The sequence below is a fragment of the Lolium rigidum genome, chromosome 6, assembly GCF_022539505.1.
Source record: "Lolium rigidum isolate FL_2022 chromosome 6, APGP_CSIRO_Lrig_0.1, whole genome shotgun sequence".
Taxonomy (NCBI): domain Eukaryota; kingdom Viridiplantae; phylum Streptophyta; class Magnoliopsida; order Poales; family Poaceae; genus Lolium; species Lolium rigidum.
In genome coordinates, this window is record NC_061513.1 from 260,152,667 (window position 1) to 260,171,537 (window position 18,871).

The 18,871-nt window shown below is 42.9% G+C and overlaps 1 protein-coding gene across 1 annotated transcript; it reads left to right on the forward strand.

Moving 5' to 3' along the window:
- Positions 1 to 690: 690 nt before the first annotated feature.
- Positions 691 to 18,740, forward strand: LOC124664024 (boron transporter 4-like). Its single transcript, XM_047201634.1, has 26 exons — positions 691 to 722; positions 1,923 to 2,029; positions 2,137 to 2,219; positions 2,315 to 2,507; positions 2,598 to 2,736; positions 2,816 to 2,990; positions 3,468 to 3,634; positions 3,756 to 3,929; positions 4,229 to 4,324; positions 4,405 to 4,521; positions 4,804 to 5,126; positions 5,255 to 5,522; positions 5,642 to 5,770; positions 6,098 to 6,124; positions 10,124 to 10,253; positions 10,356 to 10,409; positions 11,376 to 11,555; positions 11,666 to 11,797; positions 11,931 to 12,070; positions 12,449 to 12,535; positions 12,643 to 12,771; positions 13,877 to 14,029; positions 16,932 to 17,033; positions 17,956 to 18,123; positions 18,201 to 18,280; positions 18,515 to 18,740. Exons 2-26 carry the CDS (start codon positions 1,926 to 1,928, stop codon positions 18,561 to 18,563), a joined length of 3,399 nt encoding a protein of 1,132 aa, XP_047057590.1. The 5' UTR covers positions 691 to 722; positions 1,923 to 1,925; the 3' UTR covers positions 18,564 to 18,740.
- Positions 18,741 to 18,871: the final 131 nt, after the last annotated feature.

An 18,871-nucleotide genomic window follows, 5' to 3' on the forward strand; every position in this document is an offset into this window, starting at 1 on the left:
ATGATGTGTTTGCCATTAATTTTTCTAGTTTTACATGATACGTATGATATGATACTTACGATAGTACTTTTATTGTGGCTAATATAACTTAAACAAAGATATGTTATTTAATTCCTTGGAGCTTTCGGTGAACTTGGTCGCGTGGCCGAGTGTACTGTAGTCTGTAGAGTACCAGGTGTTTGCTCATGCGAGTCGCAGAAACCGTGTCCGTGCATGCGTTGGGACCTCGTCGAGCACCCGGTGCCCCACCTGGCAGTGGCAGGGAGACGTGCCGGCGCGGCCAGGCCAAGGGCTATAGCCTATAGGATCCGCCGCAGTCGGCGCGGATCTCGACAGGGGCCAACCCTGAGTCAGTCTCGCCTCTCCGGATCCCACTCGCCAGAGAGAGACCAGAGACCAGCGGAGGAGAAAACGCTCTTCTTCCTCGGCCCTCGCCGGTGGTCCCCACTCCCGCTCCGCCCCTTCCTCCTCCAGTTGTTTGTTTTCCTGCTCCTCCCCCCGTCCATTTATAAGTAGCCGCCTATCACGCCGCCTCCGCCCTCGACAACCCAACCGCGCCGCCTGCGCCACCCAACCCCGGCGCCGCCCTATTCCACCGACCCGCCGCCGCCGTCTCTGGCCGTTGGAGGATCCGGCATTGCCCATCGGACCCGCGCGGCGACGTACCGCCTCCTGCCCTCCTCGCTTTCTCCCGCCGCCGGCCCAGCGCCTTCACCGGAACGGTACGCTTTCCCGATCCGTACCCCTGCGTTTCGGTTCGGTTTCTAGATCCGCGGTTAGGCGAGGCGCTCCTCCCGCGCGCGGGGTTCGGCAGCGGTCCGACGCTCGCTCCATGTGGAGTTGCCGTACGTGTTTTTTCCGGCGGATTAATTTGGCCCGCGTCGTTCCAGTTCGGTTCAACGTTTTTGTCGTGCGGGTTTGTCGTGCGAGTTTTTTTTTCAGGAGAATCAATCGCACCAGCCGTCGAGCAGGCCGCGCGTGCGATCGATTCGCAGACCAGTGCAAATTACTCGATCGAGTTTCACTGTCGGAGTTCATGAGTTGTTCGTCGTAACATAGTAGTATGTCGACAGACGCCGCGCGCGTTCGTTCACCTCGGTCTGCATGTTGTGGATGCGGAGAGGGCTCCATTGGGATTTGCATGCCAGTTTTGCCAACCGTGGTCTGATTCGCGGGCATAGATATCGGACTTGTCTGCGTCAGTTGTTGCGCAGTGCGCTAGCTCTTCCTGTTTCGGCAGTTTTGGTGCGGCAGCTCATCCTTTTCCGTATGTGCTTTTATGGCAAACTTTGATCGCTTCGAAATAGAGTACCACCTAGATGAGTAGCCGTGTTTTGGGGACCTGCAAGTTGTTCGTCGTGTATTTAGTTCCCTCCTTCGTGTTTTGTCCGTGGAATCACTAGTATACTAGTAGTAGTACCAACTCCGCGTCAAAGTAAATGCAATTTTTTCCACTGTTCTTCTGCAAGTCTCTTCACGGTTTAAGTCACCCATGTAAATTTCCGCGACTCATCTTCTGCAAGTCCGCGTCAGTTCCACAGTGTGCCCTTCCTGTTTCCGCAGTTTTGGTGCGGCAGCTCATCCTTTTCCGTATGTGCTTTTATGGCAAAGTTTGATCGCTTCGAAATAGAGTAGTAGTACCTTGATGAGTAGCCGTGTTTTGGGGACATGTAAGTGTTGAGCCCATGAGCTGTTCGTGTATGCAATTCCTTTGTTCATAAAGTCGCGCGCGTGTCTAGTCCGTGGAATCAGTACTAGGAGGATACTAGCACTAGTACCAACTCCGCCTCAAAGTAAATGCAAATTTCTCCCACTGATTTTCTGTAAGAGTGCTCAAGATTTCAGCCACCCAAATTAATACCTATTTTTCATGGAAATTCTCTCAGCGGTTACTGATTCTCTCAAGCCTGATCTGTGCGCAGCTGATGGATCTACTGAGGAACCCTTTCAAGGGAGTGGTCGCTGATGTCAAAGGAAGAGCATCTTGGTACAAGGACGACTGGGTTGCAGGGTTCCGAACAGGCTTCAGGTGAGTTTTGTTTAAAATAAACCGAACCAGATCATCACTACTGCCTCACCAACTCAAATTTCACTTGTAAGCTCGCTTTATGTTGCTTCCCAATAATGTATTGCCAGGATATTGGCACCTACAATGTATATGTTCTTCGCGTCTGCGCTCCCTGTCATCGCCTTCGGAGAGCAGCTGAGCAACGAAACAAGTCAGTGCTTCCCCTCCTAATTACTACTTTGCTGCACTTCGGCTCCAACTTCATGCAATTTGTAGCAACCACAAAGATCCGATGGCTTGTTTCAGATGGAATCCTGAGCACAGTCGAGACATTGGCATCCACAGCGATATGTGGCGTAATACATTCCTTTCTCGGAGGGCAGCCACTGCTTATCGTTGGAGTGGCAGAGCCTACAATTATCATGTACACGTACCTCTACAACTATGCCAAGAAGCAGCCGGGTCTGGGGGAACGGCTATATTTGGCTTGGGCTGGATGGTACGTAGTACTAAAATAGATTAGACCCGATCCTGTGATAGCTTTTGGTATCATAAAAATAAATGCTCTGCGTTTGGTTGCTCTTGGCAGGGTCTGCATTTGGACTGCTATCATGCTCTTTCTTTTGGCAATGATCAATGCTTCCAATGTGATAAGCAGATTCACAAGGGTTGCAGGAGAGCTTTTTGGGATGCTCATCACTGTTCTGTTCCTGCAGCAAGCTATCAAGGTGCTGCTATTTCTAGCAAACCCTTGTTATTTTGTACCACGTGCAGGAAATACTTAACATGCAACCTGTCTATTGGCAGGGAATTGTGAGCGAGTTCAGTAAGCCTTTGGAATTTGAGATTGCCGACCGCACTTCACCGATATACCAGTTCCAGTGGGTATATGTCAATGGCCTACTTGGTGTTATCTTTTCAATTGGCTTGCTATACACTGCATTGAAGACTAGGCGGGCAAGGTCATGGCTGTATGGCATAGGTTGGGAACACGTTTTCTATTGCCCCTTATCTTGTTGTTGTCTGTGCAAACCGAACTCTCGTGTCACGTACTGACGTACACCACACATCTTCAAATCAATCACATCCTTTCAATTTGCTAAGTGGAAGAGGGTAGGAAAAATCGTACTGGACTGGACATAGGATTGGGCCTGGTTCAGATAAGTCTTGAGCATAGACTTGGCCAACCATGGAGCTCATTTTAGGGGTGGGTCAGGTCAGCTTAAGGCTGGGCCTATTAAGCTGTGGTTGGGCTGAGCTGTTTCCTTTGCAGAATTTGTAGTCCAAACATGGCCATTTTTTAAAAAACAAATTATGCTCCTTAAGCCCTTGAAATAATACCATTGCATTCTGAATCAGCTTCCAGTTGTGTCCAAAATTCTGTTTTATGCTCTAGCTCCATTTTTTTTTCCCATTCACTGAGCCACTGATCACCGTGCCTTTGAATTTCCATTTGCAGGATGGCTTAGAGGCTTCATTGCCGATTATGGTGTTCCTCTTATGGTAGTAGTGTGGACAGCATTTTCATATGCACTACCAAGCCATGTCCCTTCAGGAGTGCCTAGGAGGCTCTACAGCCCACTTCCCTGGGAGTCAATTTCACTAGGACATTGGACCGTAGCAAAGGTATTAAGTCACATGACTTGTGATTCTAGATGTGCAAATATTATTTATGGACTTCCTAGTCTAAATTAACTTAGTAGAGCTTATATAGTTCCTGAATGTTTTTTCTGGTGTTCACTTTCAGGATTTGTTTTCCGTCCCTCCAGCATATATATTTGCAGCAATCGTGCCTGCTTTGATGGTTGCAGGACTTTATTTCTTTGATCATAGTGTAGCTTCACAGTTGGCTCAGCAAAAGGAGTTTAATTTGAAGAAGCCTTCTGCTTACCATTATGACATTTTGGTACTTGGGTTCATGGTATGTGGTGTCTTAAGTCATTTTATCAGATAATGAGTTTATTTACATTAACTCTTCTTTTGTATGTCTTTCCATGGTTTTCTTAAGAACCATTAATAATTTGCTATATGTCAGTACAAAGCTGTCAATCCATTTATATTTCTGCCATAATACAAAGGAATGTGGATTAATGGAGAGGGCCACTAGGGGGGCTGTATAGACACCCCTCCCCATCTATCCTTAATCCTCGCTGCATTTTAACTTCAAGTTCTGATATACAATGTTGAATTTCCTTTTCTCATAGTATGTAAATTGTTCAGGTCCTACTATGTGGTTTGCTTGGAATTCCTCCATCAAATGGAGTGCTTCCTCAGTCCCCCATGCATACAAGAAGCCTTGCTGTACTCAGGGGGCAGGTTAGTAAAGTTCAGACTGATTGTGTCTTATGGTATGGCAGTCAGCTTTTCTCACATGTCTTCTTTTTTCTGTCAAATAGTTTCTACGTAAAAAGATGCTTCAAACTGCCAAAGAGGGGATGGTGAAAAGTGCTAGCAGTTTGGAAATATATGGCAAGATGCAGGAAGTTTTCATCCAAATGGATAGCATACAGAATGTGAGTCTTCCAGTCATTGTTACTAAACTAGTTTATATCTTACCATGTAATTTACTGTTCATATGTTTTCCACATGACATTAAGTTTGTAGCGAATGATGTTGCAGCAGTTGCCAGAATGACTTCTAGGCTAAAGTCATGTAGTTCTTCTGCAACCTTCTTTTTCACACGCGATGTTTCCATACCTTATTTATTTTCAGTAAATGTTTGAATGTTAATATTTCTAGTGATTATGTGGAAATGTTATCAATTACATCTTCATATGTTAAAAAATGTGGTGCAGGCTGATTTTGTTGACAAGGACTTGAAGAGTTTGAAGGATGCGGTGCTGCGTGAAGGTGACGAAGAAGGGAAATTGGCTGGAGAATTTGATCCTAGAAAACATATTGAAGCCCATTTGCCTGTTCGCGTGAATGAACAGAGACTAAGCAACCTGCTGCAATCCTTACTGGTTGGTTGCTGTGTTGGAGCCATGCCAGTTATCAAGATGATACCCACTTCGGTTCTCTGGGGTTACTTCGCCTATATGGCCATCGATAGCCTACCTGGGAACCAGTTTTGGGAAAGGATACGGCTTCTGTTCGTTGGAGCAAGCCGACGCTACAAGTAATGTCTATTCTGCATCGTCTGAACAAATGAAATTCCTGCTTGCCTCCTTTTGTATTGTACTGGCTTAAGCTCAGCGACCATATATCCTATGATTGCACTAACACGCGTTGTTGTTACCTTTGCAGGATCTTTGAAGGTCCCCACGCATCTTTTGTGGAGTCTGTGCCTTCAAGAACAATATCTGTCTTTACGATCTTCCAGATTGTCTATCTCTTGATATGCTTCGGCACAACATGGATACCAATAGCAGGGATCCTCTTCCCTCTGCCCTTCTTCCTCATGATTCTCATAAGGCAGCACGTTCTACCAAAGTTTTTCGAGCCCAATGACCTGCGGGAACTGGACGCAGCTGAGTATGAAGAACTTGAAGGGGTCCACCTCGAACACACACTGGTACAAGTTCAGCTCTCACTCTACGCTATTTTTTTTGTCAGTCCAGATTATGTTTCGCTCTACAATACCCTTGGAGTCTGTCGTCGTTTGTTAATATGAAATTTTTGGTTTCTCAGCAGGAGGATGATTGCTCTATTCCAGGAAGCTGTGACAACAGAAATGATGCTGAGATATTGGATGAGCTCACAACAAACCGTGGAGAGGTGAAGCACAGAGCTGTAACCCATCGTGAAGAAAAGCACCTTCAGGTAAAAAACTGGACATGAATGGCATTACAATTGCAGCTACTGTACATGGTACTGTAGATAATACGGTGTGACAGCTTAATGTCTTTGCACAATCTGACCTTTTTGCTGGCTTCGCATAGGAGCCAACCGGTTGAACTTTGAGCTATTTTCTCTTTTTTTTGCGGAAGAACACGCATATCAGTACATGGTTATTTTGTGCCTATAATTGGCAGATTTCACGTAGTGAGTTAATCCCTTTGCATACCTTCTTTTTTTCTTTTATAAGAAGGGGGGTTTTGACTTTTGATGCCATCTATTTGAATTGACAATTTCAACTCCAACATGCAGGTCCATTCAAATGCTGTTCAACCAAGAGTGTGAAGATAGAAAAGTGTCCCGAGACCTGAGGCTTTCCTGCTTGTTCGATGAGAAGTGTAGAGTAGATCCTCAAGCAGCAGTACATTGCTAAATACACTATTGTTCGCTAATATGCATGGTACTTTAGCTAGAGCTTTTCCGATAAGCCATGATTGTGTATGGTACGAAGTAAGATCAGGTAATTAGCAGTGAGAGCAGATTGAAGAGAAGTATTGGATAGGAATGGGGAACTTGCCAGAATGGTAATGAGTAGAAGTAGAAAGATTAGCACATTAGATATTAGCTGCAAAACTGTTGCTCGGTGACCTGTTGCCTGTGTACTTAGCTTGTTCGGCTTGACTGTAAAAACAGTCCAACATTTGCACGAGAAGCAGTGAATCTGTCGCGTATTCTGGCGGCACTTTGGTGACTTTGTTCAATTTCTTTTCCATAGTTACAGTTTGAGTACAAGACTAAGAGCATCTCTAGCTGATCCCCAATAACCCCAAACCGAAAAGGCGGATGGGTACCTGACACCAGTTTTGTGATTTCATCATTTGGCAGAACAGATACTGGAAACTTTTAGTTAGATTCAATGAAAGTTTCAACTACGATCAACATATAGATTCAATGAAATATATATAGATAGTTAGTTCGGTGCATTTGACAAGACAAAAACTAGGTTTAAGACTATGGTGACCTAAAGGTGGCGGCGGTGCTTCATTGCAAAGGAAGTGGCATTAATCACCATGGCGGGAAGCCAGCAATGATCACCGCGGCATCCATGATAGTGAGGGAATAATGCGTCGATCCGCTAGGGTATGCCCCCAACCCAAACAGGTTGAAGGATGCAGCCAATTTTAACGAACCAAAACAAATATTTTGTTATCTAAAATAAATCGAGGAGCTAAAAATAGCATTTATTTTAGCAAGACAAGGGTCATATTAAAACAAAGGGGCAAAGCCCCAAAACGGCCAGTAGTATTTAGGCGCAGGAGCATGCACATATGGCAGGGAAGCAATATCGGTACTACTACTTTTTTACTTTTGGCCACATGGCTCCCAATTTTATTTAAGAAATTAGAGTCTGATTACACCGAAAAGAGAAAAAAAAGTCTCACCATTAAATAAAGAACATCTACCATCTAAACCTTCAAAAGCGGAAACCATCATGTCAGAGGTTTACATTGTCCCTTCTTTCAAAATCAAGGGCTATGATTCGCTCGAGCTACCCAGTGGAGTAGCGCCTAAAGTTGACTATTTTTTTGAAAAAAAAAATGTCAGAACATGATTCGAGGTGAGTACTGGCTGACTGAAGTAAGGCGGCGGTTCCCCTTCATGGTGGAAGATGTGAGCCATTGCCGACACGATCAACGCGACCACCGGTGTCGCCTCCAAGTCGTTTTCCCTCCTCGATCAGTCGCTACAAGCTCCGGTCGAGTGTTCGCCGCCACCGTCGCCTTCCCATGCCTGTTGGAGATATGCCCAAGAGGCAATAATAAAGTGGTTATTATTATATCTTTGTGTTTATGATAAATTTTTGCATTCCATGCTTATTGTATTAACCGAAAACATTAATATTTGTGTGTTATGTAAACATAAAAGAGTCCCTAGTAAGCCTCTTGTTAAACTAGTTTGTTGATTAATAGATGATCATGGTTTCCTGATCATGAACATTGTATGTTGTTAATAACAAAGTTATGTCATTGGGAGAATGATATAATGAACACACACCCATGATAAACATAGCATAAGATCAAGTCATTAAGTTCATCTTGCTATAAGCTTTCGATACATAGTAACCTAGTTCTTCGATCATGAGATCATGTAAATCACTTACACCGGATGGGTACTTTGATTACATCAAACGCCACTGCGTAAATGGGTGGTTATAAAGATGGGATTGAGTATTCGGAAAGTATGAGTTGAGGCATATGGATCAAGAGTAGGATTTGTCCATCCCGATGACGGATAGATATCTCTGGGCCCTCTCGGTGGAATGTCGTCTAATTAGCTTGCAAGCATGTGACAAGGTCACAAGATATGACATACCACGGTACGAGTAAATAGTACTTGTCAGTAACGACGTTGAACTAGGTATGGAGATACCGATGATCAAACCTCGGACAAGTAAAGTATCGCGCGACAAAGGGAATCGGTATCGTATGTTAATGGTTCATTCGATCACTAAGTTATCGTTGAATGTGTGGGAGCCATGATGGATCTTCAGGTCCTGCTATTGGTTATTGATCGGAGAGGAGTCTCGATCATGTCCGCATAGTTCACGAACCATAGGGTGATACGCTTAAGGTTCGATGTCATATAAGTAGATTTGGAATATGAGATTGAGACCGAATGTTTTTCGGAGTCTCGGATGGGATACAGGACATCACGAGGAGGTCGGGAATGGTCCGGAGAATAAGATTCATATTAATTTCCGGGGTTTGGAAAAGTTCGGGATTTTTCCGGTGGAAGACCGAGAAGGTTCTAGAAGGTTTTGGAGGGTCCACCAGTGGGGCCATGGCCCTGGGAGAGGCGACATGAGCTGAGGGGGTGCAACCTAGCCCTAATGGGCCAGGCGCACCAGCCCCTCAAGGCCTAAGCCGGCCACCCCTTTAGGGTTCCCCAAAACCCTAGGGGGGAAGACTTGGGGGGGGGGGGGAGTTTTCTCTCCCCCCTCTTTTGGCCGTCGGCCATAGGGCTTGGAGGAGGGGCCAAGGCAACCCTGGCCGGCCTCCCCCCTATATAAAGAGGGGAGGGGGCAGGGGGCGCAACCCTCTCTCACCCTCCAACCCTAGCCGCCCCTCTCCCTCTTCCACCGTAATCTGCACCGGCTTGGCGAAGCCCCGAATCTTCTCCTCCACCACCACCACCACGCCGTCGTGCTGCTGGGATTCCGATGAGATCTAGCACACCTCCGCTGCCCGCTCGAACGGGAAGAGGAAGAACTTCATCGACACCGTACGCACGACCGAGTACTGAATTGCTGCCGGATTGCAGCACCGGAACGATCGACTGCATCAACCACGATATTTGATCTTGTTAAGGCTTTGGATCTTCGAGGGTTAGTCTCTCATCTCTCTCGATCTTCATAGATTAGATCTTGGCTTTTCCTAGATTGGATCTTGGTTTTGTTCTTATTCACGGTAGAATTTTTTTGGTTTCCATGCAACGAACCCATCAATGCCTCCCTCTCCACCGCCTTCTTTTTCCCTCCCTTGAACATAACAAAACTCTATGGAACTAAAACAGCTTGGGGCGTTTATTAATTAACTAGATGCGGAGGCTGCGACCTGTAAACTTCTGGGAGCGCTAATGTAAGTTCTATATGCGAGAGGGGCTACGTGCAAATTTCTAGGGCGGACGCTCTCCTGTGAGCGGGACCACATCCACGTCACCGCTATTTTGATGGCAAATCTGGTTTTGGACTAAATCGAATCCATTTGACAAGTAAGTGCGTAAAATTCTGCAAGTTAGAAGTATGAGGACTAAATCGAGCCACACGCACAAGTACAAGAACTATTAGTGTATTTAACTCAATTATCTTGCGAGCAGGCCAGCAGGGGCATTTTGTCTCTACCTTTTCCTCTGCCGGTTTTATCAGTACCATTTCTATGCAAGTTTCCAACACATCACTATCTGGAGTGCACTGTAGCCATTGATCTGGTCCTTTGTTTCAAAATCAAGGGCTGTGATTCGCTCGAGCTGCCCAGGTGGAGTAGCGCCTACGATTCCTCGGCGCCATTTCCGTGGGAGTGGCAGCCTTCCGCTCGTCCTCGGAGCACACGTGTCGCCCGACCACTGGCGCGTCCCATCCACCTGAGCGACGAGTTCGGGATGCACCTGGTCTTCGTACGCCGAGCGTGGACGCGCGAGCGGCGAACCACGTAGATTCCGGTGCACCAACACCAGGTTCACCCACTGTACCGCGCCTTCGCCTTCCTCGCCACTTTTCACTGGGCAAAAACCCAGAGCAGAGCTCCAAATTGGAAGGCGTCCCCAAGCTGAAACCCCAAGCTCCGCGCTCCGCACCACGCCGCCGCGCACCGCACGGTTCTCTGCCGCTCGCCGCGAGGGAGGTTGCCTGACATGGCGGCCCCGTTCATCTACCGCCCCTCCTCCGCCTCCGCCGGCGGCGACGGCGACGGTAAGTCGTCGAGCCCTCGCTTCCAGCTCCTGCAGATTCGGCCCCATTCGGTATTTCCCCACCATCTCTGGGCTTCTGGCTGACATGCGCTCGCGTCTGCAGGTGGGCAGGCTCTCTTCAAGGCGGCCACCGACGGCAACCTCGGCCGCCTCAAAGGTAGCCCCTTCCTCTTGATCCTCCTGACTCCCCCTCATCCATTCATGTGGGTTTTCCTCACTTCGATCCGACCGTAGTCACGCTGCCTGGCTATGTGCGCGCGCTGTGTTCGCGGGGTCGGAGGATGTTCTGTTCAGATACGCTGCATTGCTGCTGCGCCTAGCTGTCTGCTTGCAGGATTCTGTTCTCTGTAAAAGTACTCCTCTATCGACGGAATAAAAGTACTCTGTCCGTAATGTTGTATACGGTTTATCTCGATCGGATGCTATATATTGATCGCTTGATTTGACGATGCATTCAGGACATGGGCGCCGGATGCGATGTAGGAAAAAAAAAGTTTAGATTTGCGTGAGAAATCTGCCGCGTGTACTACTTTGTTTCTGGCTCCGTTTGATGCAATGCTTAGTCTCCTTGCGTAGTTACAGTGTGCAACGCTTACAAGTACTACAGTTTTCTTTTACCCGCAAAAAAAAGTACAGTTTTCTTTGTACTACTATAATAAGTTTGTCATAAGAAAATAGCTCTGTACTGCTGTTGATTGTACTACTCGTAACAATTTGCTATCCAATAACTATAGTCGAATATTTTTCCATAATCAAAATATTTTTCTGAGAACAAACATGACATGCAATTTTAGGATGGGTCAACGCACTCGCATCATTTGATCGTTTGGGCTATCATAGACTGAATCAACAGATATATACATGCTAACAAGTCACAGTATAAATGCGCCAACTTTTTATGAAATGATCCGATTGTCCATTACATCCAAATCTACTGTCTAAGGAAGAACTCTGAAATGATGGTTGTGTGGTATTTTCACTGGGTGACAGTCCAGCAATGTTAGATTGGTCCCTTTTAACTTTACGAGGTTCTTGTCCATTTCACATGTTTGCTTCTTTTCTTTTAGTTTGTTAATAAGTCTATTCGCTTCTATAATATGACCATTTTTACTTTTGGGGGCAGGTATTGTCAAGAGTCTTACCAAAGATAAAGGTGACACGTCGGCCATCTTTTCTTTCAACACGGGTGGACTTTCTGTGTTGCATATCGCGGCATCCTTTGGCCATCTGGAGGTCTGCAAATATTTGGTGGAGGAGCTCAAGGGAGATGTAAATGCTCCTGGATATGGCCCTGCAGCTCGAGGTCTTTCTCTATCTGTTTCATCATTTTTGAAATTGTTGCCTGGCATGTCAAAGTTTGGACATTGATAATATGAGATGTTTGATTGCGCTGAGGATGTACCTTTACTGTAGGCATGAATGCGTTTATGGCGTCTGCTCAGTCTGGTGATGTCCCAATCGTAAAGTACTTTCTTGATCGTGGTGGTGATCTAATGAAAGTAGATGACAAAGGACGCACGGTTCTCCACCATGCCGTGTCTGCAGGTGCGCCCTTGACAAACACATTCACATATATTTTCTGCAATTAATCTGGTTGTACTAGTAACCATGTACTCTACAATCAGTGTGTTCACTGTTTGTGGACATTTGACTTACGGAATCATCTCGTTCACCTCAGGATGTTGTAAGGTAACAGAGTTCCTCCTTTCAAAAGGAGTGCCAGTCGACGTGGACAGTGGCCGTGGAACCCCACTCTTTTTTGCTGCTACAAATGAGCAGGATAAGACACTGAAGATTTTGTTGGACCACCACGCAAATGTATATTATGTCTTGCACTATTTCTTATTTCTCATGATCCAGACTTAATTTGGACAGTTAGTTTTTAGTTTGCCAACAAATTAGATGATGTGGACAAATATGGCTTCAACTGGGACTGTTTTGGTTGCTTGGAGTAGCATATTCTTAGATACTGCAGTACATAATCATTTATTAGGTTTATAAAATCCAAAAAATGTGTTTAGTCTGGATTATGATTCGATGATCCACTTACCGTCTGATCCATTGAACCACCAAACACAACTGGTAGATTGTATGACGATATGCTTTTAAATTAGGATAGCCTTGTTCATCTGAAAATAATCTCTTTAGTTTATCTTGCCACCTGAGTTTCTTAATAACACAACACCCTGATTTCAGCCTAACATCGTTGTCGGCGGTATGGGAGATCCCTTGTGTATGGCTCTTACTTTCCGTTCATTGAAGTGCATGAAGCTACTAATTAAGGTGAGAATCCTCTGGATTATTTTTCATGATGTTGTGATTTCTCTCAGCTGCCATAGCTCTGTCATGCTTATCACCATGAACATTCTGTTGCACAATCCTTTTCACAGGCTGGTGCCAATGTTGATGGCAAGGGTTGCGCTATGACTCCTTTGGTGTTTGCTACGGCACGAGGAGGATATACCAAGTTCATTCATTTTCTACTGAAGGCTGGCGCAGATCCCAATATTCCCGATGATGTATGTTTTGTATTTATTTCTATATATTTTGCTGACCTGGTATGCAACATGTCATCTATTAAAGCTTCTGATGATACAACGAGTAGTATTATACAGCTCTTCTTATTATTTGGGGAGCTATTTGGGAATGAGTTTAAGTTGTTTTGTGTCGTCGACTATGCTAATGGGAAATTGCACTTGTGCGTAGTATAGTTGTCTTGACCTTTCACCCAAAAGTCCATATCATTATAACAAAGGACATATGCAGGCTCCTCACATACTTAGATGTTAATTCACCTCAGGGAAATTGAGCCCGGGTGAGCGGGGTGACACCACTGCGCGTCCACCACTTGGATACAGCACAATTCTCAATGGTCTATATCTATATACAGTTGTTATTTTCTGTTGATCGTCTACTATTGAGTTTCAGCTGAATGACTATGCCTATTCTATTCTAGCCTATATACATATACCATTGCCGAAAACTGTTTGTCACATGCTTGTATCCAACAAGTTTGCAATATATATCAGTATTTTTCCCTTTTGAAGAAAGGTCACATCAATGCATAATTAATCAGTTTATGAGATAGGAGGTCTCATCATTCTGGGTAGCAGCATTTCTCAAATGTATGCATCCATGCATGCAGCAAACAATAAAATATATTGGATTTATTTGGTTTACTATGTTCTGCATCCCAATTGCTGATATTTTGTTTTCATTCTTTACTCCAAGAGCCTGTTTATATTGATGCTACCTTCAGTCAAAAGATCTCTTGAATAAATCATGTGTACAGCAACCACCTTTATCTATTTATTTGATGGGTACATAAGTGGGATGCCACTTTTTTTTTTGGATGAAATGCCTCTCTATGGAACTTGTGTTAGCATTTTTAAATGCTTAGAAAAATTGAAAATGCTTGATGGGTAAAATCTTTGTTGGGTATATTTGATATAAAAAATTACCGTGATCCTGGTTCTTTCTGACAATATTACATTTATTCATTATTTATACATTATGTGATGTTTATGTTCTTTTTCTATATTCTAAATGTTCCCTTCTTGAATGTCATAGATTTTTTCCATCAAAATAAAACAAATGACAGTTACTTTTCCTTCTGTTGTCCAGTTGGGTAGGTTGCCAGTAGAGATTGCTGCGTTACGTGATTGCAGGGAAGAGGTTGAAATGTTGTTTCCTCTTACTTCCCCACTTCCAAATGTCCCAAAGTGGACTATTGAGGGAGTAATTTCTCACGCGAAAACTGAAGCTAGAAAGCCAATGGTATGTTATTTTCTGTTCTTATGCTGTTTTTTTGTGTTGAATATTGCTTGAAAGTTAAACTTTTATTTTGTTCGTATTCTGATTTCTCCATTCATTGTTATAATGAGCTGTGGTCACTATATGCTTGACAGTTGACACCATATGTTCAATGAGAGAATTACGACTTGTTTATATATGGAGGTACTGTTAGGTGTCTCAACTTGTGATAACCATATAAACAGTTTATTAAGTGCTGACTAGCTGAGAATAAACTACTAACTGTAATTTAGAAGGGTAGAGATAACAATTTTCCCTGGTTTAGCAACAATGCTGCACACCAATACACATCATGAATCAATGTGTGGTATGCTCTATCAATCTGATAAAAGAATATACGGGCCCCAGAATATAATATAAAAAACCCTGGATTTTTATGAGTTGAAAATGCTAACCAAACTCGGTTTCAGACTGAATAATTGGTTCAAATCATAAAGTAGAAGAATTCTGCTGCTTCCAAGGTTGAAAAGTACACCATACACCTGATAAGATCGACTCTTATGTCAAAGTAATTCCTGTACTATTTTTAAAGCGATATTTACATGTAAATAGTACGTCATTCTCAATTCTATTAACTGTCTTAAGCTTATATTGTGTAGAGCGTCGAAGCAAATCTCGTAATGCTGTAGAATTGTTAGATGCAATCTGCTACAGGAACTTGACTATGGTGCATAGTTATGGTTTATCATACCTTGGTTGGGAAGTGCACCAGGAACATGTAGGGGCTATTTGGTAGTATCTAGACCCTAGTAATAATATCACCTGAACAATATATTTTGTTTCAGTGACATGCTAATTCTAAATTATGTTGCACTCTTTTCTCTTGTGACTAAATTCTTGATGCATAGATAATGCTATCTTTCTCGTATATATTTGAGCTCTTTATTATCCAACTATGTCCCTAATTGGCGAGAACATATTCAATGTGTTCTCTTTGGTTGTTTTTGTGAAAGAAGTAATACCTTGACCTCTGCTCATATTCTCATGTTTCCTGTTGCCTGCCATCTAGTTTGCACTGCAGGCATCACATGGGTTTTGGTAGATTGCAACATTATTCTTACTTTGCTGGCAACATTCAGGGATAAAAGAATGATTGTGCTATAGTAGCACTTCTCTGAAGTACAGAAAAGAGTCCTGCTGTTCTTCATTTTTTAGGCTATTTTATGTACCTATAACTAACTGGATATAACCCACGCATTTGCACATCTAGACTTATTGCACATTGTTTATTTTGATTTTTCTTATTCTAACTTATTTGGATTCGTGATCAAACACTGTTCAGTTTAACTCATCCAAAATAGTGTAAAAATATAATAGCCAATATGTGCAACCTAAAAAAGCATGATTGAGTTTTGATGGAAATTAGATCAAGTGTATCAAGTTGTTTGTAAATATATTGATTCATTACAAAGGAAATCAATGACGAGGCCTGCTCTCCCTGTGGACAACCATAAACTAATTGTATCTTGTGGTTGAATTTCATAGGAATTTTGTAACATTTTATCTTATAGAACCCTTTTCTATGCATTACATAGGATTTCTAGCAAGGGTTCAACCCCATGGAAAATTTCATCCATGTATTGCTTGGCGTCGTGTCATATTTAACTGTTATTCATGCATTTTGAGGATCTTGCCCTCTGAAGAGGTCTTGATACTGATCTTTAGGTTTTACTCTTCAATTCTCGTCACCCTTTGGAGTCTATACCAACCAAAACAATTTGAGGAGTTATGCATCAGTAATTAAATCTAAGTAATCAAAGGCTCAATCATATCTAAAGTTGTGATGATCTTCTCATCCACATGTCATTGGTTTAATGCAATTGTGTTCTTTTATTTGTGGGCCACCTCCTGGTGCTTGCACTCATTCCCCTCTTACTCAAATAGCATATGTCGCTTCGTTCTCGTTAGAGCTTGTTATATCCAAACATGTACACATTGTTTTGCAAGTAATTATATTATATTAGCAGAACTAAAATGTCTTACTAATTTGACCAACCCACATCAACATAATCTATAACACCACTAGACCATAAAGGATTGCATAGATCTTACAAAGATAACCAAGTGTATAATCTACATGCTACTTGTATGTATTATGCATGTTATTTCTATTTTCTGAACTTATGCATGTCCATCTAAAAATCCATTATAAATGCATGTGTTGCTTTCTGTCCCTCGCCATGTACGGGTGCCTCTCGGAGTCCTGCTTTTTTTACAGGTTGATGCTTCTTGGACCCTGCCATATATAAGAGACACTACTTAGACGTTAATTCAGATTGGTTTCCCAGCAGTGGACGTTAAGTACACAGTTCACACCCATCCAAAACTTAGGAAAGCCTGTTAATATAGAGTTAAGTACACAGTTCACACCCATCCAAAACTTAGGAAAGCCTGTTAACATAGAGATCTATCTGCACTGTCCTTTTCAGACCCGTTACTTTTCTGCTGATACTATGTGGATGTAAAACTGGACTTTTTTTTATAAAGGTGGCCGTATTCATCACTTGATGCAGAGACTTGGGGAACCCCGTCCCGAAAAAAAGGTTCCACAGGAGTCGCTTTTAAGACTTTGACTTTTGGTTTGATCCGAATAAAAATTGGCACAGCTGGTCTCTGAAAAATGAAACATTCAGCCCTTATGCCAGTTTGGAAGCTTAGATTTTGACAGGTTGCTGCACTTTGAGCTTCAGACCAGTAATGGATATCTCCATTTAATTTGTAGCAGCTTGATAGGCACTGAGACACCACACTATGAATGTCAAATACAAAGTTGCTGAACTTCTTTTCCAGTAGAAATTATCATATTAAATGATGATTATTCTCAAAATTCAACATTCAATTCATGTCCCATTTATTTATTGTCTAGGAGCAAAGGGACCGTGAAAGAAGGAAAGATTTCTTAAAGTCACAGGCTGATACAGCATTCAAGCAGAAGGAGTATAAGATGGCATCTGGGTTTTATGATTTGGTAAATCTCTTGCAGTTATCTATAATGGTTTTGAGGGTTCGTTTTTTCTTTTACCAGTGAACTTACAGGAAAGCATTTTGCTGTTTGCTAAGTTGGTTTCGTGTGATCTACTTTTATTTACATCAGTTGGCCAAAAAACAATGTATTTTATAATGAACACTGGGAATATGACACAATGATTCCATGAGGTCCATCACTACATCTATGTCAAATGAAGTATTGTGTATGCAGCCACAATACATCTAACTGAAGGACCAAGGCCCATCTAAAATGGATATAATCTGAAGCCCCTAAAAATAACAATGTGCTAAAATTCATGATCTTACCATTTGGATAGAATGGAACATCCAATCATGGAGCCCATTTAGGGTGACAAAATTAAAACAAAGATTGTCTGGTCCTTGATGCATATGATAGATATGAAACAACAAATGGGTGATATGTAGATGCTAGGTAATTTTCCCTGTAAATACTTAACATGATTTTGCGTGATTTTTCACTGATTGGGACTGATCTCAACTGATGGAGATTAATATGCACAAATTTGACTTCACTTAAGAAACTTATTTGACAGAATCTACACATGTTTTAAAAGAGATAATATCATCGGATATGTGAATCTTTGACATGGTTGTCTAATGTTTCTGCCAATGTGTTCGACATTATGGCTGATTACTATGCACCAGATGGTTTAATTGTAGCTAAATTGACTGTACATGTAAATTGAACAAGCCAAGCAGTCTAATTTGACAATGTGTTCTGCAACTCCGTTCTGCAGTATTAGACATCTTTCTACGTGATAGCTCACGAATAGTGTTAGAGTATAGCTTTTTTTTAATGTCACAACATTAAGTATACAGTAATATTTGCGTTTTTTTAGACAAACATTAATATTTGCATGAACTCTCATGTTTGACCATAGGCAATAGCCCATGGAGAGAGTGCAACACTGTATGCAAACAGGAGTCTCTGTAAGCTGCTCATGGGCAATGGTGAAGATGCTTTGTCAGATGCTCTCAGGTGCAGAATGCTGCGACCTAAATGGGGAAAAGCTTGCTACCGACAAGCTGCAGCTCACATGCTACTTAAGGTGTGTGTCTAGCTTGCCAGTTTGTTTCATATTGATCTCGCGGTCTGGTTACGTTCCTTGATTTGCTCTGCACCCAGGAGTATAAACAAGCCTGTGATGCTCTCTTGGATGCGCAAAAATTAGATCCTGGGAATGTCGAGATTGAGAATGAACTACGGTAACCTACTGTCTACTGCTTATATCTTTTGAGGGTCTTCCCGATGCTAGTAGTATGATTTCAGGTTGACCATAGAAGCAATTGGTTATGTGCCAGTAGCAATTCATTCCACACCTTTTTGTTTCGTACTGTCTCAGACTCTCAGTAGAGAGGAATCATGTAGATATTGAGTTGCAAATTGAGGATTTTTCGTTAGAGCTGATATTTCCATTTCACCCGGTTGAATTCTTGCAGGAAGGCAAGGGAACTCATGAAGAATCCTTCTGGCGGTCGTGAGCAGTGAGGTGCGGCCCTGCGCATTGGACTGCAGGCTGCAACATGTGGCAGCTTTCACTAGAGTAGAGCTAGCAGGAACTCATAGTCCCTATGTTTTTTGTTAGGAACCAAAAACTCCGAAACTTGATGCGAACCTTGCGTCTGCAGACTGTTGAGACGACTTTGTATGAGATTTTGTTATCTGGCCCGTATGCAGTCCTCTTTTGCATGAGTATGTTTGCAATTCTAAATATTTCAGTTTCCTTGTACGCGACACGGTGTCATGAAGGCTGCCGCGCTTGAGTTGTAAATACGAGCATTTGAAATTTAGCTCAG